The 27109-nt window shown below is 37.8% G+C and overlaps 2 protein-coding genes across 2 annotated transcripts in view; both read right to left on the minus strand.

Annotated features, from left to right (window-relative positions):
* Window positions 1–10266, minus strand: part of LOC106051280 (uncharacterized) — a 30483-nt gene extending 20217 nt beyond the window's left edge. The window contains exons 1-5 of the mRNA XM_056032986.1: window positions 9992–10266; window positions 8533–8701; window positions 6290–6416; window positions 3855–4105; window positions 2151–2268 (exon numbers count right to left, since the gene is read on the minus strand). Coding sequence (XP_055888961.1) covers window positions 2151–2268; window positions 3855–4105; window positions 6290–6416; window positions 8533–8701; window positions 9992–10030 — 704 coding nt within the window. The 5' untranslated portion in view covers window positions 10031–10266. The remainder of the gene's footprint in view (window positions 1–2150; window positions 2269–3854; window positions 4106–6289; window positions 6417–8532; window positions 8702–9991) is intronic.
* Window positions 10267–13813: 3547 nt separating this feature from the next.
* LOC129926809 (basic salivary proline-rich protein 2-like) lies at window positions 13814–16877 on the minus strand. The gene is made up of 2 exons (XM_056032988.1): window positions 16783–16877; window positions 13814–14790 (listed from the first exon to the last, which is right to left on the minus strand). Exons 1-2 carry the CDS (start codon window positions 16829–16831, stop codon window positions 13928–13930), a joined length of 912 nt encoding a protein of 303 aa, XP_055888963.1. The 5' UTR covers window positions 16832–16877; the 3' UTR covers window positions 13814–13927.
* Window positions 16878–27109: the final 10232 nt, after the last annotated feature.

The following is a 27109-nucleotide window of genomic DNA, read 5'->3' on the forward strand; positions in this document are numbered from 1 at the left end:
TTACTGTATATTTAATCTACTATATATATATATACACGAGGAAATACCACTCATTGATCACGAGATCTCTTCAACTCTCGGACGTATCCGCATTAAATTTCGTACACAGGTTCATTTTACTTCCTTGGTGCTCACTAAGAACGTTATTTCGAAACATTCGCAACCCGACGACCGCTATTAGAGAAAAAACAGAACGATCTATTAAAACTTTTACATAGACTTCTATACACTATATCTAGACTTGCCATGGAGACTTTTTAACACTACAAAAAAATGTCGCGAAAACGTTTTAGAAAGTTGGATCAAGGCGTTATTTTGTAAAGTAGTTAAAAGAAGTAAAGTCTTTTCTTTTTCAACCCTAACCTATGTAACATATAATTTACTTTTTAGATCTACATCTAGTAATTGAAGATAAAAAATAAGAGTAGGCCTACTCTCGTCTCATAATTATTATTTTCAATTTTTAGATACATAATCTAGAAAGATATAGGTAATAAATATATTTAAATGTACATTAGATGATTTAAATCAACATGAATGATTTCGATCTAGGATTTTTGAAACATTATCTCAATGGGAACAAACAGGAAATGGCTTTGTTTCATATATTTGCGTGAATATCCAAGAAATGATTTTGCATTATTTCTAAACTTTGAAAACTAAAGATCATTACTTTTCTAAGACAGAAAAGATTGATTGGGGCGACTCCCCTTAAAGCTTAAAAAAGAGTTTACGTACATACATATATATATATATATATATATATAGGTCTAATCGATCAGTCGCGGAGAAGGATTTATTTCCGGTTTCCGGTCTAGATATAATATATAAGTCTATGACCTTTACATTTTATTTTCATTTCCCCAAAAGGCTGCAGTCTAAACATACAAAAACATTTTAAACATAGCACAAGTTCCGTAATTTTAGAACATTTTATTTTCTTTTTCCCAACCATAGACATAAATAAATATAGACTGGAAAAAGGAAATAACTTCATGTAAGTTGAAAACATGTCTATCTATTGTTGTCGGATTTCCGAATTCTGAAAAGTTGCATGATCTTCAGTCATAGAGATTAAACAAAACTACACTGCTCATAAAAGCTGTAAAATAAAGTTCACAAAATTGCAAGTCACAAATTTTCATAAAACTCTTTTATCTGCCAGTCTATATTTATTTATGTCTATGTTTCCAACTTAATTTGTATTGGCCTTACGTCATTTCCGCTTCCTTTTAGACGCGGTCTAAATAAAAAACTAAACCAATCCTAACAGTATAAATAAGACAGATTGAGAGTCTTTTACTTTTTCTAGAGAAAGAGAGAGAAAGAGAGAGAGAGAGAGAGAGAGAGAAAGAGAGAGCAAGTAATGGTACTTTAACACTGTCCACAAACAACCAGAAAATACCTAAATCCTAACAGCATTAAAGAGATAAATCTAGATCTATTGTCCCATGAAACACTCTGCTCATCCTTAATCTTCGAAATCGAAAACATTGGCATTAGATTAATGATCATTTCGCTACATTTAAAAAGCGGTGAGATAAATAATTACAATTAATAAAATCAAATTTAATGTATTTCTTTTTATTTGGAGAACAAAATACCAAGATTAATGGAGAAAGGGGAAGGAGAATGTGGCATTAAATTCACCATTGGGGCCTTAGGATGTCTGCCTGGTCGTACCGTTTGCGCACTGGACTGTCGTTCAGAATTATCGATGGTGCAGGGTTCAAACCCTGCCCGCTCCCATCTCCCGTCGTCCTGCGGGAGATTTGGTACAAGGAAGTAACTACAACTCTGAAGGAACATCCGAAACATGTAAAACAAATAAACACAAACAACATTTTAGGAAAATGCATTTTGTCTCTAGGCACGCAACGTATAATGTGAAGAAATGTATTCGGTGTCTAATACTGTACATTACTTGCATTAAGATTAAAGGTTGAACACAAAAAAAGAAAAAGTAAAACTACAAATAAGGGGGGGGGGTCACGGTCGAAACATAATATAATTTAATTTAAGCCGAAGAAAAGTCAAAGAAGTGCGTGTATCTGTTGGGGTATTTCCAAATCTAGTCGAAGGTCTACATCAGGAAGTAATTATTTTCTGTTCTAAAGTAACGTCTGGAATTTATAAGATAAGATAATTACATGAAAGTGTTTGACTTTCCAAAGATAGTCCAGGTGAATCTTGACGATGCAGGATAACTCTTGGGGTAGCCAGGACTTGCTATGACGCCATACGTGTCAGTTATTTGGGCATCCTTTTCTGTTTGAAATTCAATAGAAATATCAGCAGTGATGTTAATGATAGATGCTGTATAATTATCAAGCATTTCCCACGCACTCAACACCCACTAATACAGCATTTTGACTTTAGCACTTTCGCAATCATAAACTGTATGATAAAACTACTAACTACTAGATATATTGTCATTTTTAAACAAGCAACAAAACAGTTGTTTTTTTTTAGAAGATTATTCTTTTAAGAATCTGATGACCCTCGTAAGAGCGACTATTTCACACTGAATAACTAATGAATGATACATTGAAGTATTTCGTAGTTGCTGTTAATTATCATGAACGAATAATAACAAGACTCTGGATATAACTTATAAGACATGAAATCAGCTGTTAGATCTAACGCCATCTTGGTTGACAACAACAGTTACAAGGGATGTTACTCCCAAACGCCGAGTGGTGCAACCTATATAAAACACACATCAACAGTTGCCAACTATCAAACGCTTCCGAGTAAGACGTTACGTGAACAGTTTCCGATTTAGTAGCGAGGATTGGAGCAAAGGCTAATTTAATGTCAAGACGGGGGGTGGGGGCGAGAAGTGGTGGAATTCACAAAAACCGAGTGTGTTTTGGGAAGGGGGTGTTTTAATGCAGGCCTTTTCAATTCAATGCAATAGATACTAGAATTCACGGGTCAAAAATTGGTATGTTGAAATGCGGGAAATCTCACGTAAAAAGAATATAAAAGGGGGGAGGGGGAATTCCGGACAAATTATCTGACCGTTACGATTCGCCAGATAGAATAATAAAAATGAGCTCCGTCCAATTAGTATCCTAGAGCCAATCAAATTGTTCGATAAAGAACTTAACAGCAGAAGTATTGACAGTGTATATAGGACTATTCATTAGGGTGAATAGGAGGGAGGATAAGTGATACTGTAATTCATGGACCGTTCTCATTCAAGGTAATAAATAATGGGATACTCGGGCCAAAGGACAGTATGGGGAGCTCATGCCTGCGGGCCTTTGTGTCGCTGCTGAAGTTTCTTGGTTTAGCGGCATCGCTAGATCTCGGTTTTATTCTATGTTACAGGGTGCCAGGGTGTCTGGTTTTGTGTATCGTTGATTCAGATTTCGGGCCGTGAGTAAACCAGGTTGTCGCTGTGTCCAGCCTTGGCTAGTGAAGAGCCTTGTTTCCTCTCATGCTGTTGTATATGCTCCGGGGCAGTGGGACCGTGTTGAGGATTGAGAGGTGTGATATCATATATAACATTACCCATGGCATAATTGATATTGTACTAATGCATTATGCCATACCGCTTCGCTTCGTTCAGTTTCAAACAATGAAAATACAAGTATATCAAATATATACATTTTATAACATGAGCAAAAGCATTTAGTTAATAAAGCTTGTAAACGAAAATATACTTCTTTTTATATTTTGGGGCGTCGCATAGTGAACGTTGTATAAAGGGGTGGCGTAACTATAAATGTTAAAATTCGCTGGCGTATAATATCCGCTTTGTAGACCAGTAGACCTATGTCCACATAAGTAAATCTATTTTATTTATTTGACTTTTTAATAATAAACAACAACAACAACAAATTTACCATAAACTCTGTAAACGATTAAGAAATCAAGTCCTCTGATTTTAGGACTATCAAAATCAACTTGAATTTGGAGTCCGGAGTTAAGTGTCGTTGCATAGGTCTTGCTATATTCATCGGAAGCGTGTGCGCTTGCTAAATATTCCAAGTTCCCATTTCTGCCAAAGTTTGTATAAGTAACGCGATAATCATAGAGATCCAAGCGATGTCTTGACTTTAACTCTGATGAAAGTGAATCCATCTTTACTGAAGAGCTAAAAAGAAAAAAAAAATGTAAAAAGAAAACAAAGATACGAAAAAAAAAAATTGAACAGTGAATCACGCATGCGTATAGCAGGGAAGCATGGGACAGATTTATTTAGAATTATTTATTCCTATTTATAACCTTTAAAAGAATGGTTTCAGTATGTGTATGACTAACTAGGTGCAATAGTATACATGCTACGGACAAGACCGAAAGTGTGGCCAGATCGCAAATTGGCCAAATGGCTGAGGCGTGTGGCATATTTCCGATAAGTTATAAAATTTAAAGTATTTTTTAAAAGAAGTTCCTGATTCTTTTACCTCTATGACTTCTTTTTATATTAAATTTGACAGCGGCACGCGTACATTTCAGTAAAACAATTAAAAACATCTTCATTAATTATATTTTTTTTTATATGATACATGTTTGTAAAATGTTTTACATGTTTCGGATGTTCCTTCAGAGTTGAAGATAGTTTACTTCCTAGTCCAGGCCTCCCGCAGGACGACAGGGGATGGGAGCGGGCAGGGTTTGAACCCGAGACCATCGATAAATTCGAACGACAGTCCAGTGCGCAAACAGTATGTATTTTTCATAGACTTATATCTACTACTAGACTGGAAACCGGAAATAAATTCTTATCCGCGACTGATCGATCGTGAATATTTTGTAGAAAGTTGGATCAAGGCGTTGTTTTGTCAAGTAGTTCAAAGAAGTAAAGTTGTTGTTTTTTTTTTACCCTAACCTATGTAACATATAATTTAATTTTTTAGATCTAGATCTAGTAATTGATTATCAAAATCACACGAAAATCACAATTTAGTGTTGCATTCAGTCTTTTGATAAAGAAGATTATGTATCTAAAAATTGCAAAATAATAATTATGAGACGAGAGTACTCTTATTTTTGATGCTCATTTGTAGAGTATTAAAGCTAGAAATGGGTTTTTATTAGGACTAGATTTTCTACGCTAGGCCAAAAAGCGTTTTATTCTTATTTTTTAGTTCACATTGAGAGAGCACTGTATGAGCGGCGTTTAGAAAACGTGTTGCTATAGAGCAGACACAAACCTTTGTAATGTGCATTGGTAATAAATAAATAAATTCTAAAATGCGTAAAAAAGATGACCATTTCCGCGGTGGCTGGGCGGTTAAGCGCTTGGCTTCCAAACCGGGAGTCCAGGGTTCGAATCCTGGTGAAGACTGGGATTTTTAATTTTGGCATCTTTGGCAGTCTCTGAGTCCACCAAGCTCAAATATTGTCTGACATTAGTTGGGGGAAAGGTATGACACCCTCGTAAACCGTGGTCCACAGAAAAAGGATGACCTTTACATCATCTGCCCTATAGACCACAAGGTCTGAAAGGGGAACTTTCCATCCATCCATCCCAGTGGCGCTACCGCCCATGGAGGGCTCTGGCCTGCTTCAACACATCCTTCCATTCAGATCTCTCCTGGGCCTTTCCTCTCCACGCCCTAACCCCAAGCTGATGCAGATCTGCTTCTACATCATCGATGTAGGGGTTTCTTGACTTTATTTATTTCCGAAATGCTCAATGTGAGAATGAACTGTGTCTGAGTTTTGGTACGTGCTGCAATGCGAGCTGAAATCATCTTCCTTTTTTTGAAGTAACCTCTATATATCATATGAAGTTTTATTAAAAGGTGACTATAAAATAAGTGTCAATCATCAAGTACATTTTAATGTCTTTAAAGAATTAATAGCACGTTACATTTATTACTTTTAGCAAAGTACACATTTTAGCAAAGTGCACATTTTAGCAAAGTGCACATTTTAGCAAAGTACACATTTTAGCAAAGTACACATTTTTAGCAAAGTACACATTTTAGCAAAGTACACATTTTAGCAAAGTACACATTTTAGCAAAGTACACATTTTAGCAAAGAGCACATTTTATACCTTTCTATCGATGGGCAGATGTTGTTAATATCATTTGTTTCTGACGCTGACAGTTAACGAATGAGGATGTAGCGTGGCCAGCACAACGACCAACCGCCTTTACTTTGTCCCCCACTAATGTCGGGTAGCCATTCTAGAGTCAGTCCTAAAAATTTAAATCCCGAAAATCAAAATCCCAGCCTTCAAGTAAATTTGAACTTGAGACATCCACCTTAACAGTCCCCCCCCCCCTTTTGAAGTTAATTTACAATGAGTTAATTTCTAGAGTAATTACCTGAATACGACATACGAGTTTGCTGAATCCATTATGATCCATTTGCAATCTTTATATCGTTTCCTGCCTTCATTCCTGACGGATGTAGAGATTTTGCCGGCTCTTCGTGTAATATTAGTATTACAATCTGAAATAATTTTGGCGCACTTATTTACGCATATTTATACTCATAATTCATGTAAATAAAGACTTTAAAGAGGTAATTAAGAATGAAGAAGGAACACATTGTAATTATTCACCAGCAAAATGAAATATCTTCTTATCTCTATCTTATATAATACAGACGTTACTTCCAAAAAGAAGATGATTACGTCCTACGCGTCATGCAGTTGGTCATACATATTAACCAAATCATTTGCTATGAAAAGAAAACTTGACCAAGAGGATTTATGGATGAGATCTATTAGTTTACCAAACGACAATACATGTTAGGATTTTTGGAAGAAACAAAAAATACAATGTATGATTGGTTATTGTGCTTTAAGTGCTTTATATATTGTTTACACTTTAATTGCAGAGAGCCGTGTAGGTGGCTTTTACCTTGTTGACAAGGCTAATAGAGCCTACAATAAAACGGTGCGCACATGTTTAATTAGGTCAATTGATTCATTAAAACTTTTTCTTGTTTGCGGATAAATGTTTTAGTGTACTGCTGTGAACCTAGTGACGTAAGTGGTGTCAAGTTGTTCCTTTGACGTCATAAAGCATTCCAGCCAAAATTAATTTTTTCGATAATGAAACATTTTCAAAAAAATGATGTTTGTAAAATGTTTTACATGTTTCGGATGTTCCTTCAGAGTTGAAGATAGTTTACTTCCTAGTCCAAACCTCCCGCAGGACGACGGGGGATCGGAGCGGGCAGGGTTTGAACCCTCGACGTCGATAAATCCGAACGACAGTCCAGCGCGCAAACCGCACGACCAGGCGTCCATCCTTTGTGCATCGCATTAGTTTAATTTCGGTTTCAATAAATCTACCTAATACTAAATTTCCGTATTATTTAGCTATAAAATATTTTAGCCCGCCAAAATGTTTCCTTTAACTTTTTGGCTCGCTTACACCAAAGGTGTTCCCATCACTGGACTACGCCTTCGGTTATTCATTACAGAGTTTCAAAAATTAATAGTAGATTTTATACATCCGCTGAACCAGAATTTTTTTCTTGGTAGGGTTGGGGGAATGCAAGGGGAGGCCAGTTGTTGTTGTTGTTTTGTATCCATTATTCATTGGTTATTAAGAGTAAATATCGCTCGATAAGTTGTATTAAGAAGGAATTGTCTTTTTTTTTTAAAAGTATTTTGTATACTTGTTATGAAAATCTCCATTATTAAATCTGAATCCTGTTTGAGCAGCATAATACCTTATTGAGACTAGATCTAATATTTTTAGATATCGTTCCAAAGCGCTTCATTATAAAGGAACATATTCTATATTAGAATTTCAGAGTATTGTATATAATAATTCCAGACTGCTGAGCAAGGACTTTGAAGAATGCTGTGATAAAATCACGCTGTATAATGGATCAGATGCGTCTAATACCATGGTCAATGTGACGACGGGGGATGGGAGCGGGCAGGGTTTGAACCCTCGACGTCGATAAATCCGAACGACAGTCCAGCGCGCAAACCGCACGACCAGACAGCCATCAAATGTAAATGTAGACCTCGAGTTTTCACGATGTAACCAATGAGTTCAGAATTTTTTTTCTCATTAATATACAAATATCTTGAAATTTTAAAGAAAATCATTAGAGTCGTTTTCGAAATAAGGTGTATAATATATGCATGCATACAAGCAGGGGTTGCCCACATTAGAGTATTGGATTTCTTTGTATAAGATAATGGTTGTGTACATTTTTTCTATTTTTAATATATAAGCGTTTGTGGATTGAGCTAGGTTTGTACGTTGATCCATGCGCTTGGACATTTTAGGTTTGGCTTAGGGTTGCTGGCCCCTACTCTTACCATCCAACCTAGGCTAATTATATGTTTCGTTACCTAGTGTCCTCTGTACTATTAAATTTGGTGTACATTTTGTTACTGGCTACAAGTTCTAATACTAAATTAATGAGTATTTTAACTAGAAATGTTTGAACAAAATGTGGTTTTGGTGAAATGAATTTATTTCAAGATAAACCACGTTCTAGAGATAAAGTAAAATTTAAATAAAAACAACAATCTAAATTAAATGCAAACATTTAGTCTTAGAATGTTTTGCAATGCCTTTTTTTCTTTATTACTTACTTGGTAAACATAAATTAATTTGACTGTCAAAGATTTGATCATAAGGGCACTGGCACCTGTTACTATAGCAATAGTTGTTGAAACATTCACTGCTATCGATGCACCTGCTCCCATAAGGCTTCAATGAACTGCTCTGATGTGTACACTCTCTGCTAAATTTCGCGTTTAGCTAAATGATAAAATGATAACTGTAAGTAAGAATAATACTAATTTTAATTCAATACTACGTCCTTTTAAAATCAATGTATCGCGGACTTTAAGACTAGACCATTTAAGCCATATGCTGAACTAGTCTGAGGTTGTTTGAGACGTATGCCAGTTAGAAGGATTTAACTCTTTTACTAGTAACTGACGATACCAATGATGATTTGACCACATTGCATTAAATTAATTTTTGATTTTATAAACTTTAATTTGTGCTATATAAAAGAACATGCATTTTTCTATTATTATATACCTTAAATAACATTTCCTGATTACATACAAAAAGTTATTGAAGTTTGATCATAACAGGGTAGTGAGACACACATGAACAAAATGAATAATTCCATCGGTACGTGGACAATAATTACGGAGAGAAAGAGTTAAACGACAAGAAGTCAGCCTCGCTTGACATCCATGGCTATATCAACCACAGAGCAACCACAATACAACCGCAATACAACCACGATAGTAAATGAAACTAAAAAAAAAAAAGCAGCAGAAGAGAAGAGATCGACTTGAACTTTCAAACAAAGAGTAAGACCTGATGTGTTTCAAAGGTTTAAAATAACGGTGTGTGAATAATTAAATTCTAATAAATTCTAATAATTAAACTCTAGTGATGCATTCTGTGTTACAAATAGCCAGATGTGCCTAGCCCGCGACATGGACTTCTTGTTATCATTTCAGAGATTTGTATACATGGCGAAAAATCTATAAATGGCTCTTTTTTGGGTGAATCCGGTGTGCTAATGAAATGGTGATAACCTTTGTTTTTAAAAGGTGTATGATAATGTGTATGCACTTTTGTTTTTGGACTGTGGTATCAAATTGTCTAAGCTTTTCTGTTGCAGCACAAAATAATTTCAATAATAAGGAATCATTACCTTATCTTATCTTATCTTATCTTATCTTATCTTATATAACGCAGACGTTACTTCAAAAAAAGAAGATGATTAGACTTGTACTCTACAACTTTAAACTTATTTGAAAACAAAATGTGCAATTTAACTAACTAGCGTTAGCAAAGAAGATCAGATGCGAAGATAAACTGCCGCGGATTAAGATATTGACGAAATTAAAGATCAATTCGTTTATATTTAGCAGACAACATCAAAGTTCCATTAAGCGTCCTTGACATTGCTTAGTTGATCGTGGAAATCTCCAATAAGTCATATCGAGTTTTTCAACATAGAATTGAGATACACAAATTTATAATCTCAAACAGATAAACATTGACTATAGAACTTATAATTACCTGAACAATAAGAAGTAAAGTTAAAGTAATGACAAACATCCTCAAATGTTATAGAGCGAAAACTTCGCTAACTGTTTGCATAAATGATGATAGATCTATGTGCTTCAAACTTCCTTCATCAAGCTCCACTTCATAGGTTGTATTAGCTCTCAGTGAGTAAGTATGGCATATTTTTAAAATGTCAAGTATGTGGTAGCTATGCGAGTAGATTTTCACCACATTGCAAACATGCTTTGTTTTCCTTTTATTGTGTTGTGCTAAATATAGCGATACGCACAATACAACACACCTCGTTTCTTTAAGGCCAAATTCTTTAATTGTTTGCCAACCATTGACATTCCCCTGTCTGGTCCAAGATAACCATCGACATTTGATCATCTACAACAGTGTTTCCCAAAGTGAGGTACGCGTACCCTCAGGAGTAAGGGAATACTTTTGAGGGTGTACGCATTACATCTCATTAACTCTGCTGATTTTTAAAATATCCAATTATTATGTTCTACTAATAAATTAAAGTGTGGTAAGGGGAGGGGCGAGGGTTACTCTGCATTACAAAAATTATAAAAGGGGTACACATAGGTCAAAAGATTGAGAAACACTGATCTGGAATATTCTAGATCTATATCCTTTCTCATAAAACTTCATTAGCCCTAAAAAGCATCTTTCTGTTATCGAGGACTATAGAAGTACGACATTTCTTTTTCAGCACATAACGGTTAAACAGACAGCGTCGACGAGACCTGTAGCTAGCCTCGGATACTCTTCAGTTCCACAGTTTGACATGGTGTATGCAGGGCCGGACTTTAGGCAGCCGCCTATGACCTCAGCAAAGGAGTCAAAGAAAATTTTGTTTAGCGAATACATTGTGAAACATGGATCAAATCTCAAACACAGCAGAACTCTATGGCTCTGTGTCTGCTAGCCTCGTTCTCCAACATAGCAGAAACCTAAGACTGCGTACTAGCCTCGTTCTCAAACATAGCAGAACTCTATGACTGTGTACTAGCCTCGTTCTCAAACATAGCAGAACTCTATGACTGTGTACTAGCCTCGTTCTCAAACATAGAACTCTAGGGCTCTGTGTCTGATAGCCTCGTTCTCAAACATAGAACTCTATGGCTCTGTGTCTGCTAGCCTCGTTCTCCAACATAGCAGAAATCTAAGACTGCGTACTAGCCTCGTTCTCAAACATAGCATAACTCTATGACTGTGTACTAGCCTCGTTCTCAAACATAGCAGAACTCTATGACTGTGTACTAGCTTCGTTCTCAAACATAGAACTCTAGGGCTCTGTGTCTGATAGCCTCGCTCTTAAACATAGCAGAAATCTAAGACTGTGTACTAGCCTCGTTCTCAAGTATAGCAGAACTCTATGACGGTGTACTAGCCTCGTTCTCAAACATAGCAGAACTCTAGGGCTCTGTGTCTGATAGCCTCGTTCTCAAACATAGCAGAACTCCATGACTGTGTCTACTAGCCTCGTTCTCAAGAATAGGAGAATTCTAGGGCTTTTTGACTTCCAGCCAAGCTCTAAGTCTCTACTTGATACATGTTTTATTCACAAACGTTTAGACCTACTATTTAAACTACCTATTTTCGAAGACCATTGCTTCTTCTATTTGGTGAAATGTCAACACTAGTCCTGAAATCTAGCATGAGTGGGCTATCAAAGCTATATGAATTTAACTTATTTATTTATTTAGATATAGATACAGGAAAGGTTTTTAATTCATTGCGTATTTTTGGGCCTTTTTTTGTGTTTTTGTTATTCTATTTCGTTTGGGGCCACCCTATTCACTTTGCCTAGGGCCTCAAATTACCTAAAGCCGGACCCGGAAGTAACAATCTTTATTTTGAAAGAAAATCCTAAATAAAGAGATAAACATGCACATTAAAAAGCAAGTGCTCTCTGGTACAATCTCTTTGGGGGACCTGTTGAGGGAAAAGAGGGGGGGGGGTGTCTCGGAAAAGATTTCCGTGCGTCATTTTGGCGATGAGCAAAACAAATCTCAGCTCAAGTCGAGATTCGAACCCGGGCCCTCCTACTCATTTCAATATTCAGTGGAAATATATTGTCGTGAAGTGCAAACAGGACTGGCTTGAATAGCTTAAGACTTAGAAACTAGTTTTAATTCTACATCATGACTTAAAATATTCTCAGTGTTTCAAACTACCATTTCATTTTCATCTTCAGCTATTCTTCAGTATGTTGAACCATTGAAGCACCCACACGTAATCTAATTTCTGTCTTTCCCTATTTCTCTGTTGTGATTTTCTATCCCTACCAAGATTAGAGACTCTTCCATAGACAACCCCGTCCTTTCCTTAATGTTGTCCTTTCATCGCTTCCTCTGTCTCTCCTTCTTTCTTTCTGGTACTGTCCCCTGTAGAAAAGTGGTTGCAAGCCCCGAGGAACACATTTTATAACTGTACAGACAGGTTGGGGGTAGTTATCTAACTTTCTACGGTTTGGACAGAAGTCTTATGTTCACCATTGGACCTTATTCCCATATCTATTTATTACATTCTATTGAATTAAATTATTGAACAATATATATATTTTTTTGCATTTTACTTTACAATAACTTTCGACTAGCAATTACAACAACATAGGATTTTCTATTATTGTCTTATAAAATTCACAAGTTAATTACATAACTAATGTAAAGTTTTAAACGATTTTGGTTTGCAGAATATGGCTGCCTGGTCGTGCGGTTTGCGCGCTGGACTGTCTTTCAGATTTATCGATGGTCCAGGGTTCAAACCCTGCCCGCTCCCATCCCCCGTCGTCCTGCTGGAGGTTTGGACTAGAAAGTAATTATCTTCAACTTTGAAGGAACATCCGAAACATGTAAAACATTTTACAAACAAACATAGTCTAAAAATTCACTGACCCACATTCTACAAGTTTCATTACTATGATAAGGAGACCCTACGAATTTCTTAAAAAAGACATTTAATAATGCAACATTGATGAAGCACATATTGAAAGTTATTTTGTCCATAATCTTTTCTTTTAAAGTTACAGAATTTATTTAAAAAGAGAAGATGATTACGCTCTTACGGGTGTTCCTGTGTCAGTCTAGTCCATTCCATGCTCTAATGGTGTCGGGAAGAAAGGGTGTTTACATGATTTGTCCTAGCATGTGGAATAAGAAACTTGCCTTTGTCTTTGTCTCTGAGTATTTAATTATCAGTTTTAAGCTCCAGGAAATTGACAAAAAGGCAAACTGGAACCAACTAAAACAGACTCTTCAAGCAACTCAGGAACCATTTCACTCTGAGGGAAATAGCTGGCAGCAGATGGCCTCTGAGAGACAGTTGGAGAGCTCTCACAAACATTTGAGACTCAAAAGAAAAGCCATCATTGAAGACAGGCGCATAAGACGGAAAGAGTCACAATGTCTTCAAGCGTTGGCAAAGATCTTCCTTCAGGGAGCAGAACCAGGAAAAAGAAGAGGAGGCTGGCAGGAAAGCGATGCGAAGACAACATAAAAGAATGGACTTGCCTGCCATTGAAAGAGATTCAGTTTAAGATAGATACAAAGAAGAATGGAGACAGACAACCGACTTGGGGATACGTGAAGAAGAAGTGTGTGGTACAGTGACGTGAGATTAACAGTAGGGGCATCAGAAATTTCAACCATTTAATTAGATACTGGACATTCGAGATATGCATATGTAGAAATCATCACTAGTTAAATGGAGTACACTTCTCTGTAGATTTTGTACATAGACTGCTAAATTTATTTGTAAGGTTTTAAAATAAATTTTATTTATTTGAATTTTATTTATGAATAAAAAAATTAAGAAGAAAATACATTTCTTAAACCAGAAGATTTAATAACTTTGTTTTTGCGATAAGTTTAATCCAATAGTAGTTGTCAAGCTTATCCGCTTAGCTGTGGCTGTCCATCTCTTAAGGGAGGTGGTGATCTACCATCTCTGGGGTGGTGGTGACAGACCGTCTCTAGGAGGGGGTAGGGACTGACCATCTCTTGGTGGGGGTGGGGACTGACCATCTCTTGGTGGTGGTCGTGATTGTCCATCTCTTGGAGGAGGTGAGGATTGTCCATCTCTAAAGGGTGGTAATGACTGACCATCTCTTGGTGGTGGTGGCGATTGTCCATCTCTTGGAGGAGGTGGGGATCGTCCATCTCTCAGTGGTGGTAGAGACTGTCCATTTCTTGGTGGTGGTGGCGACTGTCGTGATGGTACTTGGCGAGGTATTCTTGGGGGTGGAAATGATGGTGGTGACTGACCAATTCTTAGGGGTGGTGGTGATCGTCCATCACTTAAGGGTGGTAATGACTGACCATCTCTTGGTGGTGGTGGCGATTGTCCATCTCTTAAGGGTGGTAATGACTGACCATCTCTTGGTGGTGGCGATTGTCCATCTCTTAAGGGTGGTAGTGACTGACCATCTCTTGGTGGTGGTGGCGATTGTCCATCTCTTGGAGGAGTTGGGGATCGTCCATCTCTCAGTGGTGGTAGAGACTGTCCATTTCTTGGTGGTGGCGACTGTCCTGTTGGTAATTGGCGAGGTCTCCTTGGAGGTGGAAATGGTGGTGGTGACTGACCTTCTCTTAGAGGTGGTGGCGATCGTCCATCACTTGGTGGTGGGGGCGATTGTCCATCTCTTAAGGGTGGTAATGACTGACCATCAATTAAAGGTGGGAGTGATTGTCCATCATTCAATGGAGCTCTAGATTGACCGTCTCTCGGTGGTGGCGATTGTCCATCCCTCAGAGGTGGAGGCGACTGACCATCTCTCGGAGGAGGTGGAGGCCTGGGTATCCCTAAAATCAAATACATGCGTTAAACATCCATCTAAAGATATTAAGATAAAGTAATTTTATTTACACACTATATAATTCAAAATAAATAAATAAATATATGTATATATATATAATATATATTTGTATATTAAGTGGTTAAGATCTTGACCTAGTGGTCTTGGGTTCGAATCTCGATTCAGAATTGTTATGACCTCCCTGAAGTTCCGAGTCAATCCCACTACATGACATAAGATTGGGAAAGTAAAGTCGGTAGTTGAACTAGTCACACGACACCCTTGTCAAATTTCGACAAAAGACCTATACGAGCTTGACATTATCTTCCCCGTGGACCACATACAAGAAAGGATAAGCTACTATCATATGTCTAAAATACAAGAGATAAATGATACTCTTTTTATGACTGAAGGCAGCCAATGGTTTAATGCACTAGCGCTTACCATCAGTTGCTATATATGTTAAAGTATCTAAAGTAAATCTAGTTTTAAGTACACGCGAATACTGTTACTCTAATTGGATTCTATTAGCCGCTATACACAATTCCACGAAATGAGTTATTAGATAAACAGGATATGACGACATCTTTATTTGTCACTATTGCCTTCCTCTATTGTCCGTAGCATGCTGGCTGCTATAACTTCAACAAAACCGAATGACTATTTGTATAATTTACTTCCTTAGCTGTTGTACTTGCATTGTCTGGGTTGCTGTGTCTAGATTGACACTGTGATTGCTTTAACACTTTCACTAGCGAATGGTAAAGTAGGTAGAAGAAACCGGACATTACGTAAACGATTAAAAACAAGGTTACAAAGACCGTTTGTGTGGAAACACAAACTCAAAATCGGCCCCGAAGTGGTCCACCCAGGCAGGTAAAAAGGCCGGTATCAACATTTTCAAAATGAAATTCTATCAAAGCCAAATGGCAGAGAAGAATGGAGAAAGGAGGTTGACAGATCTTGTGTGGTGCCCCACCTGTCCTGCAGACCAAAGGATAGGTGAAAGGGAATGTGAGGTTAGATATGAACCTGGCCTAAGTTATGTCTTGTCATATCTAATTGATCTAATTGTTTTGTAAAGGGTCAATCTCTTATTGAAATCCTCATGAAAAAAACATTTCCGTAAAAAAAAAAAAGTTATGTGTATGTGTACTATTATGGTGTTTAGACAAAGCAGTTCACGCGATAATATGAAAAACTACTTATTAATTGTTGTTTTAAATTATGTCCAACTTATATGCATACTAAATAGAATTTTTCTCTTTGAAAAAAAAACTTTTTTTTTGTGTGTAAATGTAGTAATTAGTATGACAGAACTTACATGACAACTTAGCAATACTTATGTAATACAATTATTTTCTTTTGACTAAAAATCTAAAACCATTTGTATAAGTATTTTAAAATTATGGTCAATAATAATTAACCCATCTAAAGAGCCTTCAATGTTTGTTACTATTAATAGTGAATAGTTATAAAAGTGGTGTATTTTTATGAAAAAAAAAAAAAGCTTGCATAAGTGATTTAAAAAATTTGATTTTTCACTTCAGAAAAGAAAAAAAGTAACCGTTGCATCAGAACTTTGAATGGTCTAAAATATAATGGTGTCAGAGTTTTACTATCTTTTCTAGTTTACGAGATCTAAACGGGACGGTCGCACGGACAGACATTTCACACAAAACTAAAAATGTCTTTTCTCTGCCTTGTCACCAATTGCAGTTCATCTCAGGTGATGTGGCAAGTCTGCAGCAATACCGTCCTCTGACAGGCAACGCGAATTTTCTTAGGGATTTTAAGGATTTCGAAGGTATCTGTGAGGTCAATTGTCATTAATCTCACAATTGATCTAACAACAGTTTATTTTGTTATGAAATGAAATTTTCATTGTTTACATTGTGAGTGAAATTATTTAAAATCATCTTTACAAAACTTGTTGCGGAACGGATCGAAGCTTTATGTCTATCTAAAGGCTATACCGATAAGCTGTAAAGTTACTCACCACTGGCAAGCGCCACAAAGACCAAAACGAAGACAAAGGTGAGCTTCATCTTGCCTTGTCTCAGGACTCGCTTCCCACCTCGCTTATATACACCGAATGTCGCGACTTTACTTTATGAACATAAGCATATCAGGTGTTCTGAGCGACTTGCACATGATCAGGTCCCAGGACAGGCGGCCTTCTGTTTAAAGTGAAGGCTATTTTGGCTTTGGAATAGGATTACTGCGTGGGATAGTTTTTGTTTGATTAACTTAAATCTGATTGTGTAAGGGCATAAACTATATCCAACTATAGAAGCAAGGGGGAGAACTCGATAGTTAAAAAACTTGATAGTTAAAGAAAGGCGTTGGAGTGGGAATGCATGGCTGAGTGGGATAAACCGCTAACCCATCTAGCCGAGAGGAGGGCATGCGTTCAAATTCTGATGTAGACTAGGAGTTTAAATTAGGTAGACTAAGAGTTTTGTTTGCGGAGCGCCTAAAGACAAGGGAACGTTCTGCTCGAGACCTCGTTCCCTCCACACAAAACCTCACACATTTCCACACAAGTGATTGGATCAGAGCGCACTGAGGTATGCTACGTGAGCATGGGAGGCATGCTATGCGTAAACAATAAAAATAATTATAATAATGACAATAATAATGATACTGACGTTTTAAAAATACATTGATGTCCTTTAACTCTTTCTCTCCTAACCGACGATACAAACGTTGATTCCATCAGAATGTGGTAAATAATTACGGAGAGAAAGAGTTAACTAATATGATCTCCTTCAGTCGCGAAACGAATATAAATCATCTTATAGAAATGAGATGAATGCCCAGATATTAGATATGGTCGGAAAGATGTCGCCCACAGCTAATACAGATACGGGCAAACCTAGAGAATGACTACATGTTTATTTCCTATAATAATGATTAATATTGACGATGATAATGTTTCAGCCGTATAACCTTTAGTCACATAAACTGTGCATAACTACACACACACAGAAATTGTCTAGTCCAATGGAAATGAGCCTCGGTGGCATCATTAGGCATTGCTGGCTTTTATTTCGAGGGGGCCAGATAGTACCACGCTACAAGTTCGGATATATGGCCCGCAGGTTAAACATTGAGCACTAGAATTCTAGAACTTACTTTCATGGGTCAGCAACTTTTTAATTAGTTTAATACAAATATGTTTAAATTACCAAATCTCGTTAATAATATATACATATTTCAAATCGGTTTACGGTGTTCCCTTCAAATAAATGTTTTTATGCATTAAGGAAACACCGTGTGTTAAAACGTATTTTTTAAATTGGCAAGTTTAAAAGAATACCATCTGAGAGAGATATTCCAGAAAGCGCTTTAAAGACCCGCTAAGGTGTCAGCTTGCCTTCAATGGTCAGTGAAGAGCTTTTTCTTGAAAGATGCCTGTACAAAACAAACACGATTCTCAAAGACAACCTGCTCCCATTAACCCACTGATACATCAGATCTGAACGAATCGGTCAACTCCTCTCCATTAAAACTAAAACAATAAGATTTAAAAACTCCTTTATCCCATTTCCGGTCAGAGTGTTACAAGGTCATTAGTCGTCACCGAGAAGTATTTAGAAGTTTAATTCATAAAGCCCTGGTTGTAAGTGTGTGTTTCGTGTGTGAATGTTGTTCGTATTTGCATCAGTACTGTTATTGTTACAGTTGTTACGCGGAGATGGTCAATTGTAGTCAAACTGAATTTCCATTTGATTGGACAAATAAAAATTATCTTATCAGCCATTAACTTCCTAAAAAGAATAAAGTGGAGTACACAGGCACAGACGGCGAAAAGAGAGCTTAACTTACCACCTGCAATGGCTTTGGATGTGTGGTTTACAGCAGGGTCTACGTGAAAAGCAGCATTTTGACTGAGACTAGAAATTAACCTTATTAATTAAACAGACATTGCTCAGACCACGTTTACGCACATAAAGTTTTGTATTTTGCTGTAAGTCGTCTTCTGTCCATCTGACTGATAAGTCAGCACTCCATTGGCAACGTAACAATAGTCAATGCCAATTGTTCATAACTTTAAAAAGAAAATACTTTTCCTGATCTGCAGGGCCGGTCCTACAGATTGCAGGGCCCTATGCGAAAAGGATTACGTGGGGCCTATTCTGGGTTGTGATAAGGATAATAAGTGAAGATTAAGATTTTATATTAGAGAATTAAATTGTCTTTGCATTTTATTCATGCTTTACTAAGTACCAAATCACTGTCAAATTAGTTTTAGTAGCCATCTACAATTGATAGTAGTTTTGCAACAAAAAGCTGATAAACATTCAGATCTACCTTTTAGATTTACTGTCGACTACCAAAGTATTGCTTTTTTTTAAGAGGTCGAGATAGATTTAGATCTATATTTGTATGCCAGTGACTTTCAAAGTAAATTAAGAATTTGAACTTCTTGTTGTGGTTAAAATTCGCTTTATTATTACATTTTTATTAAATGAAAGCTTACAATGCCGTTTTTTTTTTATTGCTAGTAGGATAGGCGTTTTCCATATTGAATGACACCCAGAAATGACAATTTTGTCTGTTTTTAAGGTCATTTGCATCAGTTTTCAGAAGATTTTAATAATCTCATGACATTTTCATGACTTTTTCTTATATTTTACAATTTATAGCTGAATTCCAGAAACCCTTTAATACTAGGTTAAAATGGTTTATTTTAATAATTAACACCTAGAATTCGCACGGGGGCCTATGAAAGTGCGGAGCCCACTGCGGCCGCATAGGTTGCAGTGGCCTAAGACCGGCCCTTCTGTTGTGCGACTTTGGACTTTCTAGGTGAGGGTACGTTCCAGGCTTTATCGTTGCTTACAGTCAATTATTAGAGATTGTCTAGATTGCTATGGGGTACTCTCCATGTCTCTGCTCGAGGCCCATCGGACCGCGTGACCTTGGGCTGCTGCCCACGTCGTCTACTTCTTGCGCCGCCTCTGAACATGTGTGTCCATCTAGGTATTAATTTGTTTTATACATTTCTTTGAGAAATATAGAGCTATGTTTTTTAATTGTTGCCCCATTATTTTCAATCAGCCTGTTTTAGAAATGTAGCTTCTTGTATGCGAAGTCACAAATTCAATGAAAAAAAAATGGTTTTGTAAGACTGTAAGTTATTCTGTAATAAATTCTAGAGTTAGATTAAGCAAGGAGTATGTCCATTAGTCCCCAATGAGGCGACTAACGTGAGGTGTATATGTGCATGAATGCTGCTATAGGGAATGCCACTGTAAGTAGCGTCAAACTAATCAATAGTTGAAACAAAAATTAATAAAAATATTTATTTTACATCAAATCGTAGTTTCTTTTAAATTTATAACTCTTCATTCTTCTCCTTCCTTTGGACCTCTCCGGGTTACACCTCTGACCTTATTAGCTTTGATCACAACTAATAAAATGGTTATTTTAGATATTTCTAATCCCTTCATATGTAAATGATGGGGATGCACTAATTCTTATTTCTTAATGGTCCACTAGCCATTTTTTTCTCCGAACATTGTTATCTTATCTTATCTTATATAATACAGACGTTACTTCAAAAAAGAAGACGATTACGTCCTACGCGTCATGCATTTAGTCATGCATATTAACCAATGACTTAAATTCTGCCAAGTCACTGGTTTTCCTGGCTAGCTCAGGCAACTCATTCCATGCTCTAATTGCATAGTTATACTCAACACTGAGGACAGCAAACAGTGCGATAAAGACTTCCGAGGTCGCTGTCGTTCTGAGTGTCTATAATCTCCACTTCATCGAGGGCAAGGGTTACTTAGTGACAATTGTCGACAGTTCGTTGCTTATTGTTTTGTTTTTTCCGGCTGCCTTTTTTTTTTATAGTTCATGATCATTGACACTGTTTATTGTAATACACACCCGCCGCAGCTCATCAGTTATTCATCATAGCAGATATAAAGGTTTAAACGAGTGGTCAAAACAAGATCTGTTCTTTATGTTCGTTACAAAGAGCGAATATCCGAAATTGTTCATAAATAATGATTTTGTTGGTTCGTTTACCAGCTGTTAGATCAGCTTGTTTATATCTTCAACTTTATATACTTAAAGAACGAAATCAATTTAGCATATTTTAGATTATCGGGGACTTGAGATTTCTTTTTAGAAATAAAGAGGCCTATTGGTTTTAATTTAGGTTAATATAACCATGATTTTTGAATGCATATTAATGATTTAGTTTAGTAAGTAGTGAATACAGTATTTATATGTAAAGATTAAATTTGGTTGACATGACTTCAAATACTAATCCGATGTTTTAATCTCAATGTACTTACCACTTATGTTAACTTATGAAATATGTCCAGAGTCTCAGCTGTAAATCTGCATTGTGCATTCCCTTACAAAGACCACGCCACAATTGAGGAAATTCGAGTTACACATACAATCACTGTCACAAAATGCAAACTAAAACTTTTATGGCCATAGCACAAGGTCATCGGGACTCGCAAAGGTCTTCCTTCAGGGTACAGTTCCAGGAAGAAAATGCAGAGGAAGACAGAGAAATCGATGAGAAGACAACATCAAATAATGGACAGGCCTGTCAGTGAATGAGAAGGACACAGAGGAAGGAGAAAGACGGTTGACAGAAGGACATAGAGGAAGGAGAAAGACGGTTGACAGAAGGACATAGAGGAAGGAGAAAGACGGTTGACAGAAGGACATAGAGGAAGGAGAAAGACGGTTGACAGAAGGACATAGAGGAAGGAGAAAGACGGTTGACAGAAGGACACAGAGGAAGGAGAAAGACGGTTGACAGAAGGACACAGAGGAAGGAGCAAGACGGTTGACAGAAGGACACAGAGGAAGGAGAAAGACGGTTGACAGAAGGACACAGAGGAAGGAGAAAGACGGTTGACAGAAGGACACAGAGGAAGGAGAAAGACGGTTGACAGATCTCGTGTGGTAAAAAGAGAAAGCAATGGGAAGATAACAGGATGGCTACCTGAGGTATGCGCTCTGGACTGTCGTTCGGTCGTCTCGGGTTCTTACCCTGCCCGCTCCAATCCCCCTTCGTCTTGCGGGAGGCTTGGATTAGGACTTCAACTCTGAAGGAACATCCGAAACATGTAAACCATTTTACAAACCTTTTAAAAAATCTAATAATAGACTCCCTGTTATTGAAACAGATGCTAGTCAAGGCATAAAACAGAGAGGAAATGCGAAAGACGGTCGACAGATCATGTGTGGTGCCCTGACAGTCTAAGACAATAAAAGACAGGTGAATGTGAAGTCCCCTTACATTCTGATCTCATTTATAACTTGTTTTACAGTCCTAAAAACACAATAATTATAAGAGGAATAAATAGAATTCAAGACCTGGCCGAGCAAATCTTCATCCATGCTGTTTTAATGTTTTCAAACGAATCTTGAAGCTCGCAGATATAGGTCTCCATTGGTACAACGTCAGAGGACTTCTGAACTTGATTGACACGTGATCAGTGTCACGTGACTTAATTAGATCGATCCTCTTCATCGCCAAGGGTCAAGAGTCTGCTGTGGGGAGGGCATGTTTTCCCTCTTCATCACCACGGATCAAATGTCTGCTGTGGGGAGGACATGTTTTCCCTCTTCATCCCCACGGGTCAAGAGTCTGCTGTGGGGAGGGCATGTTTTCCCTCTTCATCCCCACGGGTCAAGAGTCTGCTGTGGGGAGGGCATGTTTTCCCTCTTCATCCCCACGGGTCAAGAGTCTGCTGTGGGGAGGACATGTTTTCCCTCTTCATCCCCACGGGTCAAGAGTCTGCTGTGGGGAGGGAATATTTTCCCTCTTCATCCCCACGGGTCAAGAGTCTGCTGTGGGGAGGACATGTTTTCCCTCTTCACCCCCACGGGTCAAGAGTCTGCTGTGGGGAGGACATGTTTTCCCTCTTCATCCCCACGGGTCAATAGTCTGCTGTGGGGAGGACATGTTTTCCCTCTTCATCCCCACGGGTCAAGAGTCTGCTGTGGGGAGGACATATTTTCCCTCTTCATCACCACGGGTCAAGAGTCTGCTGTGGGGAGGACATATTTTCCCTCTTCATCCCCACGGGTCAATAGTCTGCTGTGGGGAGGACATGTTTTCCATCTTTATCCCCACGGGTCAATAGTCTGCTGTGGGGAGGACATGTTTTCGCTCTTCATCCCCACGGGTCAAGAGTCTGCTGTGGGGAGGACATGTTTTCCCTCTTCATCACCACGGGTCAAGAGTCTGCTGTGGGGAGGACATGTTTTCCCTCTTCATCCCCACGGGTCAAGAGTCTGCTGTGGGGAGGACATATTTTCCCTCTTCATCACCACGGGTCAAGAGTCTGCTGTGGGGAGGACATATTTTCCCTCTTCATCCCCACGGGTCAAGAGTCTGTTGTGGGCAGGACATGTTTTCCATCTTCATCCTCACGTGTCAAGAGTCTGCTCTGGGGAGGACATGTTTTCCCTCTTCATCCCCACGGGTCAAAAGTCTGCTGTGGGGAGGACATGTTTTCCCTCTTCATCCCCACGGGTCAAGAGTCTGCTGTGGGGAGGACATGTTTTCCCTCTTCATCACCACGGGTCAAGAGTCTGCTGTGGGGAGGACATGTTTTCCCTCTTCATCCCCACGGGTCAAGAGTCTGCTGTGGGGAGGACATGTTTTCCCTCTTCATCCCCACGGGTAAAGAGTCTGCTGTGGGGAGGACATGTTTTCCTCTTCATCACCACGGGTCAAGAGTCTGCTGTTGGGAGGACATGTTTTCCTCTTCATCCCCACGGGTCAAGAGTCTGCTGTGGGGAGGGCATGTTTTCCCTCTTCATCCCCACGGGTCAAGAGTCTGCTGTGGGGAGGACATGTTTTCCCTCTTCATCCCCACGGGTCAAGATTCTGCTGTGGGGAGGACATGTTTTCCCTCTTCATCACCACGCGTCAAGAGTCTGATGTGGGGAGGACATGTTTTCCCTCTTCATCCCCACGGGTCAAGAGTCTGCTGTTAGGAGGACATGTTTTCCTCTTCATCACCACGGGTCAAGAGTCTGCTGTTGGGAGGACATGTTTTCCTCTTCATCACCACGGGTCAAGAGTCTGCTGTGGGGAGGGCATGTTTTCCCTCTTCATCCCCACGGGTCAAGAGTCTGCTGTGGGGAGGACATGTTTTCCCTCTTCATCCCCACGGGTCAAGAGTCTGCTGTGGGGAGGACATGTTTTCCCTCTTCATCACCACGCGTCAAGAGTCTGATGTGGGGAGGACATGTTTTCCCTCTTCATCACCACGGGTCAAGAGTCTGCTGTGGGGAGGACATGTTTTCCCTCTTCATAAGCGCGTGCGTGACATCCATAACAAGTGTCTACACAGATCTAATTAAAATTGTTCACTTGAAGAGAAACAGGCACATGATTAGATTGAGTTTACGTCTCATAAGCTGTTGATATATCGTGATGTTGACATGAGAAGTTCTGGATCCTTTAAACATGATTGCTCTTTCAACAAAACTATTAACTCATTCCGTCTGTCTGTCTGTCCGGGAGAATTCTTTTTCTTCCACTTCCCATTATTCAAGTTGAAATTTTTAATCAATTATGAAATATTCATATTCGATAACCATACATGAATAAAAATCGAAAAATTAAACAATTAGTTAATAAATTGGTGTTTATAATTTTTTTTTATGGAAAAAGGGTGGCAAACCTTGCAATATTGAAAAGATATGGCCTTGATTGTGTTGTACCTTCCCTTGTATTACTATTTTTTTAAAGAGAAAAAATCTATTTAGTATGCATATTAGTTGGACAGAATTTAAAACAACAATTAATAAGTAGTTTTTCGTGTTATCGCGTGAACTGCAGTGCGACATTACAAATATAAGACACCCAACCAAAAGAAAAAATATATTTTTTTTTACGGAAATGTTTTTTTCCTTGAGGATTTGAATAAGAGATTGACCCTTTACAAAACAATAAGATATTCATTATAAGACATCAGTTAGGCCAGGCTCACATCTAATTCTCCATTCACCTTCACCTATTCTTTGATCTGCTGGACCGCTGGGGCACCACACAAAATCTGTCAATCTTTTTTTCTCCATTTTTTTAATTTAATACGAACTTCATCTTAGTTGAAAGTTGAAAAAAAAACGAACTACTTTTATAGCGCGCAGTTTTTAAAGAAGTATTTTTTATATTTTGCTGTTTTCATTTTTGTAAATACACATTTCCCTTAATATGTCTTTGTCTTTCTATATTTGTATTTTTAAATTTTACTTATTTTTGCTCTTCTATTCTTTATCTCTTTTCTCATTCTATCTCTCAGTGTTTTTCTATTTTACTTTCTCTCTTTTTTTCTCTTGCTCACTTTTGTCTTATTTTTTTACGCTCTCTCTCGTTCGCTCTTTCTCTGTCTCGCCATTTCTCGTTATCTCTATGTTTTGTTTCTCTCTATATCGCTTAAGCTTCTCTCTAATTCTTCTCTTTCCTCTTATATTACTCTTTTTTTCTTCTTGCTAATTTTCATTGCCCTTTTCTCTCTCTTTTTTTCCCTTTTCTCTTTTATTCTATCTCACGCTTATATTTTCTTGCTTCGTTACTTAAATTCTCATTAACGCTCTTTTATCTTCTGTAAAGGACTGGCGTGAAAGCTGAAGGGGAGACTAGCAAGAGACTTGAACTTTCTATAAATCAAATAAGAACATAAAACTAAAATGTTATTTAACCTTGGTTAGGCCAATAATAGAATATGCATCCTCTTGTTGGGACCCCTCAACTCAAGAAAACATTAAGAAACTGGAACAGACACAAAATAGAGCAGTGAAATTCATAACAAACGAATATTCACATTTGATAAGAGTAACACCTTTATTAAAATTATGAAATTTAGAAAGCCATCAGGATAGAAGACTTCCAATTAAAGCAGCAAATATACACACAACTCTGAACCATAATCTTCAAATACAAAAACAAAATTTAATAAAATACTCTGAAAGACACAAAGAAATGATAGCACCATACATTCCATAAGCTAGGACAAATTTGTACAAATACTCCTTCTTCCCTAGCGCTATTAGAGCATGGAATGGGTTGCCTGAGCTAGCCAGGAAAACCAGTGACTAGGTAGCATTTAAGTCATTGGTTAATATGCATGACTGAATGCATGACGCGTAAAACGTAATTATCTTCTTTTTTTGAAGTAACGTCTGTATTATATAAGATAATATAAGCAGAAAATACCTGTATTTGATATGAGTTATATCTTGTTTAAATTGTCATTTCATTTGTGTTTTTACACATATCTACTTTCAAGTTGATGCTGTGCATATTTATAAATAAAAATCATAATAATTTTGTTTGAAAAGAATTTATTTCAACTTTATTTCATTAAGAAATTAATGCGCCTTCCTCGCCTAGTGAGCTCACATCTCGACAATCAACAATGAAACTAATTATTTTTAAGACATCAGCCTGCGACCATAACTGAAAATCTTCAGGTCAAAGAAATTAATCTCAAAGGAAGAGTTTAAATGAAGAACTTCTGCCAAATTTTGGTAGTGGGGATGGCTGGGACATGAGCCCAGAGTGATGATTGTCGCATTGACTAATACTGTTTTGTATTGGATGGAGTCTGAATGAAACAGAGATAAAAGGGCGGCACGACATCCCAAGATGGAGAGGTTACAGCACGGTGCAGAACAGGCCCGTTGCCACAACTATTTGGGCCCCAGGCAACTTAGTAAGTGTGTATACCTCTACCTTCCTCCCACATCTCAAAAACTTTCAAAGATGTATTTAAGATGATCGCAGGGGCATATAAAAAAAGAGTGGAAAGGCCATCCTTCTGTTGGGGTCACGGACTGTTTGCTTCTCCCAAATCCCGAGTGGAAGAGCTGGGCTGAACGAAATGTTTCTCACTATTTGATGCCTAGTGAGCATGAGAGTGCTTAGAGTTGATGCTAATGTTGATGATGATGGTAATGATCATGATGATGATGGGGATTATGATAGTGATGATGATGATGATGGTTCTGATGGTTATCATGATGATGATATTGATGATGATGATGATGATGGTTTTGATGATGATGAGGATGAAAATGATGATATTGATATTGATGCTAATGATGATGATGATGATGGTAATGGTGGGGATTTCGATGATGATAATGATGACGATGATGGTTATGATGATGATGATGATGGTGAAGGTGATGATGATGATGGTTATGATGGTGATGATGATGGTGAAGGTGATGATGATGATGGTTATGATGATAATGATGATGAAGGTGATGATGATGATGATGTTGATGATGATGATGGTTATGATGATAATGATGATGAA

Source organism: Biomphalaria glabrata, chromosome 6 (assembly GCF_947242115.1).
Source record: "Biomphalaria glabrata chromosome 6, xgBioGlab47.1, whole genome shotgun sequence".
Classification (NCBI taxonomy): domain Eukaryota; kingdom Metazoa; phylum Mollusca; class Gastropoda; family Planorbidae; genus Biomphalaria; species Biomphalaria glabrata.